Here is a 13927-nt window from a genome sequence, read left to right as displayed (position 1 = left end):
ACTTATCTCGGCATTTTTGTCATCCAGAATATTTGATTTACCAGTAATTAACGCAAAAATGGTCGTACTTTGATCTGTTCATGCTAAACAAGTACTATCGCCGATAAAAAAATAGGAGTGGAAGTTGCGTTACGTACCATCAGCAACGAATGAAACGCGAACAAGAAAACTGAAGTGAGAACATAAAAACACCAACGTATTAGCTCCAGGAAACGAAATACAAGCTAGGGTGATTAACTCTTCTGAAGACGAGTCTTCGCGCCTCCGAAGTTATTATAACCTGAGCTTGTGTTGACGTTCCCCTGGATAAGAGCTTCTTGCTTTGCTGTTCGTCGCTCAATTGTCTTTTTCGCGTTTAATTTGTTGCTGCCAGTACCTGTTAGACAAAATCGAAATGGATGCTCACTTGTTAAAGCTGTGTTGTCTTGTTATCCTTGGGTTTCTGCACGGAGTGGAGTGAGAGACTGGGACTCGCGGGGTCTACGTGCTAACGACAACGATTGCACTGACACTCAACCGTCGCCTTAGCCAGAACATAACACTGTTTCCTGGCGCTTGTGCATGTTTTCTCGTCAATGTTTTTACACGTTATGCTGGAGCCTAGATGAAAAAGCAACTGCTCTAGGCGAATGATGACAGCGAACAGGGTTTCGCCAGCAGACAACGTTTCGCGACGAGGTGTAGCCTCCCGGTCCGCAGAGGTGCCCAAAATAGAGGAGCAGTACTTAATAACGCACACAACTGCGATTCTTAATCAAAACGGAATCACTCCCTCCTGATGCCCCTGGAATCTGTAACCTGCCGATTTTTGTTCTTTGTCTGAGTGTAACTCCTACCCAGAAACCAGGCAGCTATGGCATGTATATTAAATATCCTGACCTTTTACTGATAATTTACAAGGCAGATGGAAAGGAGTAAGAAAGGGGAGTAATCTGTCCTCCTTCGCATTCCCTTTTATAGAAGAGAGTGCGCTAGGGGGAAGCTCACTTCCCTTTTGCAGGAGAGGAATACAGGAGTATTCGTGTTTACAGTGTGCCGATATTGCTACTAAGCTGGAGCACTTCCCTTCTTGTCAACTTTAAAGATCAGCAGCAGTACATTAGTAGCAAATTGTTGAGTCTTGGTGAAAAGTTGCCGGCTTTTTGGCGATTGACCACTGCACACGCAAGCTTCCCGTTTAGCGCTTATTGGTATAAAGCTACTTTAAAACTGCACTTCATCTGCCCGTGACGTTCATCAGGTTAGATCTGCCGCGGGTGCAATCCGCAGAAAATACCGTCGTGAAGTGTCGACCTACGAGGCTTCATTCACCGCAACATGGGCTCAGTACAACTTGCGAAAGTCAAGCTACGGCGATTGCCATCGAATTGAGAAGATGGCGTTATCCTGTGGTGAAGGTCGCATGAATTTGCCACTGCCGAACATCCCTAAAAGTCCTTGTACGTGTTTCAACAAACCAAACGGGTAGTTACATGTCTTTCTTTCACCAGGCAACATCAATAACGTAGCTAGATTGAGACAAAGCAGGTAGTGGTAATTTTTACGTCATACTTGAAAAAGTATTCAAAAAATGCCGTACAAAAGCAATCGCAGAGAGAGACACGCGCTTGGTGACACCACCAGACGGATTCACTTGGCCATATATTCAAAGATTCACCGACTAACGTATACAATAAAGGACACATTTGAAGCTGCTAGCATGCGGCAGACATATTAGCGGAGACGCATGCTGGTTTAATGTACCCCTACAGAGTACGCGCCGTGGCATGGGTGGGACCGGGACCGGAGCACGTCCGGACCTGGTCCCACCTGGACCTGGTTACAGGATAAGCGCCCGGTAAACCGCTATACGTCTCCGGTATGCTAAAAGCCTCTGTTCTTTTCTTCTCAGTGTTCGTGCTAGCGCCGATGGCACCCACAGGACAACGCTAACCATAAATCGGCGGCGGAAGAGGCCCAATGATGGCAGCTATAAATTGGTTAGAGCCACTAATTAATGCGACAGCATTACTAGTCCCATTACGAGACAAGACGGCGGCGTGGGTGTGTGTGTACTCGCAGATGCTGCAGGAAATCCCAGCGATGGCAAGCAATAAAAGGGCGACGTCATCAAGTGGCCATAGCGCACACAACAAGCCGAGCACTGCCACTTCAGAGAATGCTATACATGTCGTTCGTCTATATATACTCCCCAATGGCCGACCTCCGCGTTCCACCATTCATGTGGTGCCATTCGTACCAAAATTGCGACGCAGCCGTTTGTCGTACAGCGCGTTCCGGGTGTCGTCATACGATTTGTTGTCGCATACATCTTACATGGGCTAGTCAAGTTGGAGGCTAGCATGCAAAAGCGATTCGAACCGACGACATATACTCCTTCAATCGTATGCCTTTCAAGACTTTGTATCAAAATTGTGATGCAACCGCTCTTCGTACAGCGTTCTGGAGATTTAATGCATGTACAACCATTGCAAGTAAGGAATGCAGCCAGGGGCAGCAAGCATTCGCATTCCCAAACGTAAGCAGCCTGAAGTTCCCCTGCCGAATTTTGTTTAAGTAAACCAGATATAGAAATATGCACAGCAGGCGCAGCGTACAGCGGCCACTCCGTACGCGGACGCTGAATGTTGAATTTTTTTATCCATTATCCCAAGAGAGGAAATCTGATGCTTCCAGCAGCCATGAAGTATAATCACCGACAGTGAAAAATGCCTCGATTTTAATGGAACTGTAATTGATTCCGCAATGACCGCGAATAAATCACGTTATATAGTGAGCACCTCCACACTCTTTGGGAATAGAATAGTACATAAAGTTTAACCCTAAAAAGCTGCTCTTGAGATTGGGAGGAAATGCCTAGGAAATGGCTTCGGACATATTTCGATCGCCTACTGTTCTGTCACACGCCCTGACATCCCAGAGCGTCTTCAACATTTCGCCCCCATGCGGTTTCCGCGGCAGGGATTCCATCTCGCCACCACGCGGTCAGCAGCAGGACGTCTTAAACACTTTACCACAGCGGCGTGTGCCCTAAAGTATCTCTAGCGGGTCATGTTTTCTATACCCACGATTGCGTACAAATGATTACTTCAGTCAAGGTATTTCATTGGCTGCCAACCTCGCGTGGCAATGTGAACTCGATATTCGACTCGTCTGCGTTATTCCGCTGCCGCATTGCTGAACTGTTTTACGTAAGGTGTGAATTTCGACTGGGTATTTGTGATTTGGTCCAGAGGAAAAGCATTAAAGCGTGGCACAAAATATGTTGCCTCCGATGGTAGCTAACGTTGGTGTAAACGTGACGAACTTTGGCTCCAACAGGGTCACCATTTTGGCAGTGCAGTTCACTGTGAGCACCTACTGGAGGTATTTGCATCAGTGGAACCCAGCATGACTGATAGCTTCTGGTGATGCCTAGTTTTAACGGCGCTATGAACTTTATTAGTACTCAACGATCTGGCGTATGTAAATACGCCTCACGCCTCGCTGAAGCACTCTTGTCAGGACGAGGGAGAATGTTTACCTTATCATTATTGTTGGTTTCTATGACGCATTTAAATGGGGAAGAGTGCACATCCAACTTATAGGTTATTGTCATTTCTTTGTTCTTTTCTATGAAGCAACACTCATAGCCACAGGCCTTACCACTGTAAAGCATTCTCGTCTATTTGCGCACACGCACACCCTTTAAAGGGAAGCTTTGGAAAAAGTGAAAATGCAAACAAACGACCCGCGAGCATAGCCCGATGACAGCGCCAAACAAAAATAAGACGGCGTCGGGCCGGGGGAAGCGCTGTGGCAAGCGCGTGCTCCGGCATCGGGCCGCGGGCCGGCGTGTCAAGATCGCTGCGGCCGATCTTTCCGGTTTACAGCCGGCGACCAGCTGGCGGAGCAAAACAGGTCGCCCGTTGCACCACGCACCCTTTCCGCAACCTCCTCGACCATCTGTCACCCGGCGACGCCCGATTTAGAGCAGCTGGCAGCTCACCAGACCTGTTGCCAAATGCAGCTGATCACAGGACACGCTAGGTTGGGGGAGGGGGGGGGGAGGCTCTGGCTCAGAATGAGCACAGGAGAACGGAGTTGTAGAGTGCGGTTTCTGAACGGTAGTCTTGTAACCCGCCACGGTGGTTAGGACGCTCGGCTACTGATCCGGAGTACCCGGGTTCGAACCCGACCGCGGCGGCTGCGTTTTTATGGAGGAAAAACGCTAAGGCGCCGTGTGCTGTGCGATGTCAGTGCACGTTAAAGATCCCCAGGTGGTCGAAATTATTCCGGAGCCCTCCACTACTGCACCTCTTCTTCCTTTATTCTTTCACTCCCTCCTTTTTCCCTTCCCTTACGGCGCGGTTCAGGTGTCCAACGATATATGAGACAGATACTGCGCCATTTCCTTTCCCCAAAAAACCAATTTTCAATTTTAACCTATTCCTTACAGGGTGTCCCACTGTTTAGCTACTGCCTGTGTTAGCTCCTGAGTGGTGTAACCCACAGTGTCACCAATACTGCTAGTTCTGCAGACACTACAACTCGCTCGTCTTCAACGGCACCGGCATGCGTCAGGTAGCGCAGATTCCGCTTTTCCTGAAACTTATATCTCCTCTCCTGCTGCTATCGCCACTTTTCGTACCGTCTAATTGCAAATTAGACGCTCACACTGCTTGGACTTATTTTACTGCAGCTTATCATGCCAGTACTAACTCGAAGGATGCTGGTGACGACAGCCTTCTGTGACTAACACAGATGAGATCGCAAATGCGAATTCTTTACTTCTGTTCATACACTTTTATCGATCAATGGACAGGTGAGTTCGTGCTGTTTTAAACTTTATCGCGAATACTAACTACTGCGTGAAAAATACACCACTGTAAAAGAGTTCGCTTTGAGTCCTCGTTCATGTTTCTTGTGTGAAGTAGCTGCCGGCTAGTGGAGAGCAAGCAACTATATAAGCCGTTTCACAAGCTTGAGTCAATTTTTTTTTTGTTCTCTTGCTCGACGCCACGGTGCAATAAGAACTGAATGCTGAGCACGCACATTTAAATGTGGTAATGCGCTGCTGTTCGAATAACGCATATTTCTTCAACATCGTTACGCGCAAATTACATTTTGCGTACGAAGTGTGCTCAGCTTCCGAAATGCCATCTTGCCAACTGCCAACTTGGTAGCAAGAAAAGATGCTCGTTATGATTTGTTGCTACAGTGTGCTCACTGGTATATGAGGGAAGCTACATTATAAGTCTTGCATACGTGAAACGCACGAGAAGCAGAACGCGTCCGGCCTATAAGAATGTGCTAAGGCTCGGGCTCCCTGCGTGCACATTATTGCGTTCTTAGATTTTTTCTTTCTTACATTCCTAACATTACTATGCTATAAGCGTCCAGTTTTTCCGTGGAAGAAATTATTCCGCTACCAATCATGCTCCTTGTAAAATTTTTCTACGGAAAATGAGCTGCCACAACGGGTTTTATTCTCCTTTGACGTAGAATGACATATGAGAATACAGTGGCAACAGAAAAGTGTAAGCACAATTGAGCAGCGACAGGCACGGCAGAAAAAATTGGAGGGGACACTTAAACTCTGCCTTAAGGGTGAGACGCGAAGCGTAATGGGTTAATTCCCAAGTATGCAGAAGTTAATTCTCTACTTCACAATCACGGATCCCTGGGAGTCCTCATACCCCTCCTGGAGCCGTGGTTAAGCGGTTAAGCGAGGCGCCGGTGCTCCCAGCGGTCGGCCTTGTGCGACCCAGGTCCCCAGCGACCACTCACTGATTTAACTGACACGTGCCACAGTGGGCAGTAATCCGGTTAATCCACAATCTGGTGGGCAGGTTCAGATGACGCCGCAAGGTCACGCGAACTAGGTTGCCCACCAACCTCCTAGGTTGCTCTCCGGGGACCACCTGCCAGAGCTGTGTCCGTGATTTTTCGCTCACAACGACGACGCCAACATAGTCGTCACCGGATTTTCTGGCCAATGAGGCCTTTAACGGTACCGCGTTAAAAGTACAAAATTAAAATTATACGCACGCGATCAATATACGCTGATCCAACCTCTAGAATGAGGATTAGGGTAGGCCGGGTATTCTCGCCGTCAGCGTCATTGCAAAGCACAGCGCTGGGAGAAGCGATTGCATCACTCCGGTGACCGGCAACATGTGTTAGTATTTTAATGCGGTATCGTTAAGGAGCGTTAAGTACACGATGGCCTCTGTAGTTGGCGTGAGCGTCGTTGGCCTTGAGTGAAAAACATCCAGAGAAGCCACCTAGGTGGCAGGTGGACCATGTAGGCGACCTTGTGCTGTCATCCCAACCTACCCACCGGATTGTGAGCAAACTGCCCGCCATCTAAATGCCAGTTAAATTAATGATTGATCGCGAGGGGTTGCTAGGAAGAGCAAGTTGGGCCGGAAAAGCTCCCCTATGGCAGCACCTGCCATCGCAGGGCAGTGTCGCATCGACTAACCGCTGCACCACCGCGGAAGGAATGGTGCGAGGACTTCCAGCGATCTATGAAGGTTAAGAAAAGATTGAGCAATTACGCATATATAAGCATAAACCCACTAACGCTATCGCGTAATGCCCTTATAGGTGTATCCAGACGGCGGGCCACGGACTGGCCCACGGAACGGTCACGTGGGGTCGACCGCGCGTGGCCCGGCCGGGTCAGACCCGGCCGGCGACAGCATCCACACGATGGACCAAAAGAGCAGGCGACAAGGCGGGCCAAGCCTCTGTGATCACCCTGCAGCAACGCTCGTCTCACGCTTCGACATTCGGCGGCGAGAACAAGCGGAATCCGCGGCAGAGATTCCGCCTAAATACCCAGCGGAAAGCTCGATCGGTACGGGACAGATTTCTGCCGCGGTGAGGAGGAGGTAGCATTCCCACGGAGGCAAATATGGCGGCGCGCTTCGAAACTGGACCACTCGCTTCGGACTGTATTCATCGTTGTTACTGCCTTTTTTGCTGCGTTCAGTGGCAATAAATAGCGCACCCATTTCTCGCTTGGCCTCACCTCGCCTATAAGAAGACGTGTAAGTGAAATATTTGCTTTATTTCTAATTTAGACTGATGATTGTGCCCCTTCTAGGCTTAAGCAGAGCGTATGTTTGTTGACAGAAATAGTTACCCGTCCTAACAACTAGATGGCGCCACAAGGCTGAGCGTGTCCTTCCGTCTGTGTTTGAATACGCTGAACTAAATGTGGGAAATGCGAGAAATGCTGTAACGGTGCCGCAAAATACCTGCGTGTTGCGTACATGAGAGTGCATACGCTTATGACACGTAGACCGCGTCAATTGTTGTTTTATAACCATATCTGTGTACGTCGCGAGCGCCGACGTTGCGACTAATTTCGCTCGCTCTCGCCGCCGAATGCCCAATTATGAACGAACCATAAAGCTATACTAAGACTAAAAAGTAAAACGTAGCGTCGTCCGACCACGTTGACATGTTAACAGTGGAAACAAAACTACTTTCGCTGGTGTCGCCTCGACTGCCGGGAGCAGTGAGTCGGGAAAGGCCAGTGGGGTGTAGTTGCCAGACATAATGTGTGCGAGTAGGCCAAAAAGTCCGTGGTCCGCCGCCATAAAAAATGCTGTCGCATTTCTCGCGCGATCCGGCCCGCGGGCCATGCGCGGACCTCGTAGACCGGAAGCGAAACCCCACGTGACCGCTAGTCCGCGGGCCAAAACAGGTCCGTGGTCCGTCGTCTGGATACACCTTGAGGCGTAGCTTATGTGTCCCCTCCAATTTTACAATAAATGCTGTAAACCGCAGCGATTACGTGACTGTTTCGTGACCGATACAGGCGCCACACTAGCAAAGTACGTCGACTCTGCCGGCTTGCTCAGCAACTATCCTTGAAATGCGCTATAAGAACATGTCGTTAACTTTTTGCCTGATAAAAAACACAAGAACAATCAACCGATGGCGAACTTTAAATAGCTGCCGACGTTTCTCTGAGGTTTCTTTTTGCGCCGCGTACATTGAACGAATTTTGGAAGCGATGCCAAGGGAGTCGGCGGTGGTGTCTACGCGTTTTACCCGCAGCGACGCATGGTCTTGAGATGGCGCTTTGCCAAACATCTGCGCACATTGGCCGCACGCTGCCATAGGCCCTGTTGTGCCCTTTGACGCGGGAAACATTGTTCACTGGGAAAAATCGCTAGTTGATGCTAGAGGAAAACAGAGCCTCCATGTTCTCCCATTAAGGTATGACACCTTTGAAAATCAGTGTGTATTTATCACAGGATTTCGCAGTGCACGGTGCTGCAGTAACTGCCCTCTTATGCCATAATCACCTGCTGGACTACGATAATATTATCGAGGTGGATCGCGAAGCTGATTTTGTCCATAGTGTGCTCTGCATGATTGTGCCATCCAAATAGGCCTGGTCAGCGTCCGCCTTGGTTTGAACGCTTTTATGTGATCTGGATCGTATCACACATGCCGCCGAGAGTTATCAGTTGCGTAAAGGCTAGAAGGTGGCGAGTTTCTGATAGCGAAAAATTTCCGTCGTTCCCTTTAGAGCTCATTAATTCCTCTCTTTGCCTAAGCCTGCGCACATTGGCGCGACTTGCCGTGGCGAGGGGATGCGCGAGATGCCGCATCTCGGATCCTTAAAACCACGGTTATCGTCCAGCACTTAGCACTGTGACAACAGTATGACTGCTCATGATGTATGCTGCTCCTTGGCGAAGCCATTTCTCCCGTGAACCAGTACTGAACCAAATTCTGAAACCATTGCAGCCGTTCACTATCACTAGGAAATGTGGACAAATGGCGACTGCCGAGGTCGTGCGACGGCTGCGCATCCTTACGTGAAGGTCAGATGCAAGCCCTCTTGCTCACGTTGTTTTTGTTGAAGAGCTTTCGAAAAGAGAACTGCATATCCTAGTCGATCACAGCATATCCATTTTTATTTTTTATTTTGTCTATCAAAAATTATGTACCAAAAATCGCTTCAACCCGAATGTGGAAACCTCTTTGCGGCAGTGTGGACAGCACTGCTTCTGTTGTACATCTCAATATACATTCGATGAAAAAAAATTATAATTTTACCATGTTCCTTGATTAGTTTCTCTTCAGGTTCAATATCGTAATGCCTACAGAAACAGGCGTAACTCACATAATACTGTACACATGCTGGACACCAATAACCTTTAGTTTTTCCTGGGATGGAGGGAAGACGCGGCGGTAGTGTCTCATTTGACATTCATCAAGATTATGGCGATTATTGCAAGAGTTTCGCCTATAATATAATGAAGATATTTTCTTTATTCTGCCTTCCACCTTCAGGAAAATTAGCTGCTTTAATCAATTTATGTACAGACGACCTTCTTGAATATGCGCCAGTCGAAGAATATTGGTTAATCTGCCGTGTAGACTGCGACGTGAATCTTATTTCCTGAGTACGCGGAATCTTACGAGCTGATAAATTGTTTAGCTGTGCGCGTCTCCCAAAGCAAAATTAGTGCACCTTTCGAATAGATGCAAAACGTTGAGCAATCCTTCTTTTCTGTGTCAGCAATACTTACATGCGTTAGCATTATAAACTGCAACATCAGTGGTCAATGCCTGGCATATGAATACTGTTGGTTCCTTACAAAGAGAACTCTGTCTGACTGGCATATTTTGACGTGCCTCAGCATAGGAAGCTCGAGGTAACGTTGGTTCAGGATTGACGTACTGGGTAGTGACTGCAGTCCGGTTTTCAATGAGCACGCGGTAGATGGTTCCAATATTGAGTTCGACAAAATATTTAGTACTAAGCGCTTTAAATATTGCCTCCTATGGAGCATTTAAGTCGGGAAAAAAGGAAGACTAAAAAATTAACGGTTCATTTTCAAATTTCATAACGCAACCAATTCCTCTCAGGGTGTTTACAAATTCAAAAATCGGTTCACGGCAAAGGTAACAGAACCAAAGAAAAATACTGTAATTTCTTGTATAAAATAACACACTAAACGTATATAAAGGTAAAGATTTCGTACCTTCAGCACTATCTGCTGGTGCAGACTGTACAATATTTTTGTTTTCCGGCTTGTCTACCAATCATATGTCCCGTCCAACACAATTATCACCATCATGATGTACTGTTTTTTTTTTTACGGTAAAAGCCATGTTTCCGTCACCATCGCATTGCACACTGGTTTTACGCATGGTTACTGGCACTTACTGGCATCTTTATTTCAAAGAATAATGTTTCTCTGACATGTCTTTGAAATGAAACTAAAGTTCATTGCCGGTTATAGGCACCAGATTCCCATAATGCGTTAGAGCTGTGAGTGTCGCCCCGCAGGAAGGAAACTTGTGGAGCATATGCGTGTCTTAAAACCGTTTCGATGCTTCTGAAGAGCACAGTGTTCATCACAATTAGTAGTTGTGCGGACAAACGGAGGACAACGAGAATTAATATGTTCTTGTATGTGGGCCTGCAGTCTATATAACAGGCGAAATGAATATAGTAAATATTATATTTCTTTAACAAAATTCGGCCCTGAAAGCTATACACCGAACGCGGACTACAGTCTAGAAGTTGCTATATTTTTGTAATTTTTTGTAATTGTAATTGTAATATTTTTGCAATTGTAATTGTAATTTTATAGTAATGGCCTAACAACCTACGAGACAACGTAACAGACGCCGTAACAGGACAACACATGCGCACATGTGCTATTATTTTCGTGTGCCGTTGTCGTTGCGCCACCGTTCATTTCATCATGCACCAACTCGCCCCACACGCCATTATTCATGTGACCTGATTGCTGATTAGCCTTACTAAATAGATGCTCGATCTTATTTGTCCGCTTCTTCCATACATTTTCCCACCTTGGTTTAGAATCTAGCCGGGTTCTTTCTAAATTATTATGAGATGTGCAAATGTATCTGTGTGCTTTAGAGACAGCACTCAGTAAGAGAGACGGGACAAGCGCATCGTCTCTCTTACTGTGTGAAGTCCGCTTTGGCGCTATGCCATTTTACAAAAATATGCAACAGCTAGCCCCCTGGGAAATATTACTAAGCTAGCTTTCTTCTAGAGTGGGCCCTTTTCTATGTGTTCCTTCAAGACAACGGCATCCATAAGCGTTGTCATATTGCCCTAACCTCGCGAGGGTACTCGGCTGCATCAGGAAAGGCCTAGTGCCGCACGAGTTCTTCCTCATTTTTATTTTCACCAGACCTTCTCTCGGTCACGTCAAGAAAGTGTGCAGGTTTTCAACCGCGAAGCTTTGGCTGCAGATACGTCCGCTATACGATTGGCAGCAATTGAAAATGTGATTGTCTCGTCTCTTACTGTGTGCTGTCTATTTCGGCGCTGAGTCCTTTTAGGAAAAAAAGGTGCAGATATCTGAAAAATTGGCGGAAATGAACGGAAACTAGGAACCTCTAGAAATTTTTGCTGATAAGATTAACGCCTTGTATTCTGCCACTCAAGTAATACTGCTGAGAAATTTATGTCATTACGGTACCTGTGGTGCAGCCTCATCATTTATGCGATCATACAGTACCGCTCGTGAGCAGTACCTTGTAGCGAAAAGTTGTATTTTCCTCGGCTGAGCAAATCCTTTGTGGCGTGCCTCGGGGCAGTGCTTAATCCCCACTTCTGTTCCACGTGCATCAAATAACATCCTTTGTACCGAGGAGCCCACAAATTTGTGTTCCACGCCGTTGATACGACACTATTTAACATTTTTTTTTTATAACCGGCCCTTACTTGTTCTTTTCACGGATTAGGTTTTGTCCAAACTGCTGGAATAGTTCTGCAAATCTGCTGAAAAGTGAAGCACTCGAAATGTAAAAGTGTGTCAGTTGGAAACGAACATAAATAGGATGCACTGCTACTATGTTCATTGCATATTGACGCTGTAAAATAAAAAAAAGTACTAACAGTAGTGTTATGCTAATCAATGCCTTCAGATGCTTAAGTTGATATATTGATAATTGAATTATTTTGTGCTGTTTGTGGAGTATATTGGTAAAGCGGTGAATTTCCTGCGAGCAGTAACCTTCGAATTCACTGAAACTTTCCTCGCTAAACTATAAAGTATTGCACTTTAGTGCGGCGTATAACTACTGAGATGAACTATAGTCCAGTGTTACACCTGAAAAAAAAAAGGCTATTGGTGGCGTTAATAGCGTAGTTTATCCGCGACCAACGAGACTTTTAAGGGAGATACTCTAATGCGTATTTATAACTAACCTCTAATGTATCAGCATCAGGATTACCACTGTGACTAAGGTTTATGGAACCCACAGTTCTGAACTATTGCTCATTTATAGTGGTCACGTAAGCTATGCATTTCAGTTGTTAATATAGAAAGTTTGTAGCAATTTTATAATAAACTGCACAAATATCATGCTTGATATGCAACACTTTCACGTGTCTAACTTCGCAATATGTTTGTAACCGTTCATTTCAATCCGTGTATATGTCATACGAATTTGTTCTAAAGCTCTTCTTCCATGCACTTTATTTTTGTGGCATTTCTTGTATATCGTTGCCACGACATTGTTAGCGTGAGCTATTGTGTGCTCTCCTAAACATTTAAGAGCGGATTCTTGCCCCACTAAAGCTTTCCTTTGAGCTTTTTGTCAGGAGCACGATTCATGTTGCAGAAAGCGTCGAAGATAAAATTTTATTTTGTCGAATATAAAACTTGATTTGATCAAAAACTTCCTGGGAGGTCGAGTCCAATCAAGTGAAAAGACAAAGAATGAAGCGGCGGCACAGATTCTTACCTTTAATCTGTGAATCCGGTAGCGCGGAAAGGAGGCACTCTGAGCCCTGTGTGTTAGAGAATGAGGCAAAGAAACAGTTAGAACAATATGTACGAAAATTTCAATAAATACCGCAGGAAAAAGTGCTTTCATATCACAGTACTTAAAGAAACAGTGGACAGCAACAGATATATTGCGGGCAGCAAACGCTTTAAGAAAACATAGTAGAACTGCTGGTATTCGCAGTCTCATTTTTTATATTTTATGTTCCCCTTCACTGTTCTCTCCCTCTGATATCCCGCAACCACTCCATTGTTTCCTCCGTTACGTGAGTGATTCGACGGTGCATTCAGACGTTATTCATGGAGTGCCGAGTTAAAGATATATTTCAGAAGTGCTGTTACGTAGACTTTATCACGGTAACGCGATAGAACAGTTGCTAAGTGTTATTGCCTGAGTTCTGCGGTTCCAGTGATCTAGAGAGAGAGCTTTGGGAAGATGATATTTCCATAATCTAGAGCAGCGCTTGCGAGGTTTTTATCGATATGAGACGGTATGCCAAATATTTCCTTAACGTGGATAGCACTGCCCGAAGGGTAATTACCGTCTAATTATCAGCTTCACCATCTGTGTTGCACTGAGTGATGCCTTTCTTCTTCCTATGCAATCACAGTTGACAGAGACCTCTAGACGAGCATTCAGGGAAAGCACGTACAGTACTGAGAGAGGGAAAAACAATGATCGAAAAAAAAGATGTCACTAGTCATACCAACCGATGGCCTTTCCCACAAATAATGACCTTGCTTCATGGCTTTGGTGCACGGTTACACTGCCAGTCAGCGAGTGACGCCAACTGCTTACTCATGTACTGTTGGGGGTTCAGTTGAAGCGGAGTTGACATGCCAGATCTGTTGCCAACTGAGCGAAAGAATAGCTCTCGCGAGCATATTTCTCTGGCAGGCCTCAACGTGACAGGGAGGCTCAGAGAATAACGCGTTCTGCCATTAACCACAAAGCCGCAGGTTCGTTTGCGACCGCCGAGGCCGCAACACATGCTATGGCAAATTTGTGGTCCATGGCTTATGCTCGATATAAAAACCATTGTGCAGTGGTAATTCACTGCAAGTTAAATAAACATGGGCGCTGGAGGAGAATAATCCAGACCATTGAGTACTTCGTCCTCATGGGCTAAATATAACTA

General features: G+C 46.1%; 1 protein-coding gene across 1 annotated transcript in view; it reads right to left on the bottom strand.

Moving 5' to 3' along the window:
• LOC144102015 (calcium-binding protein E63-1-like) overlaps positions 1-13927 on the bottom strand; it is a 92063-nt gene that overhangs the window by 37443 nt on the left and 40693 nt on the right. The window contains 1 exon segment of the mRNA XM_077635276.1: positions 12748-12793. Within this exon segment, the coding sequence (XP_077491402.1) occupies positions 12748-12793 (46 nt within the window).

This window comes from Amblyomma americanum, chromosome 8, assembly GCF_052857255.1.
Source record: "Amblyomma americanum isolate KBUSLIRL-KWMA chromosome 8, ASM5285725v1, whole genome shotgun sequence".
Lineage (NCBI taxonomy): Eukaryota > Metazoa > Arthropoda > Arachnida > Ixodida > Ixodidae > Amblyomma > Amblyomma americanum.
This window is presented reverse-complemented; position numbering and strand designations above follow the sequence as displayed.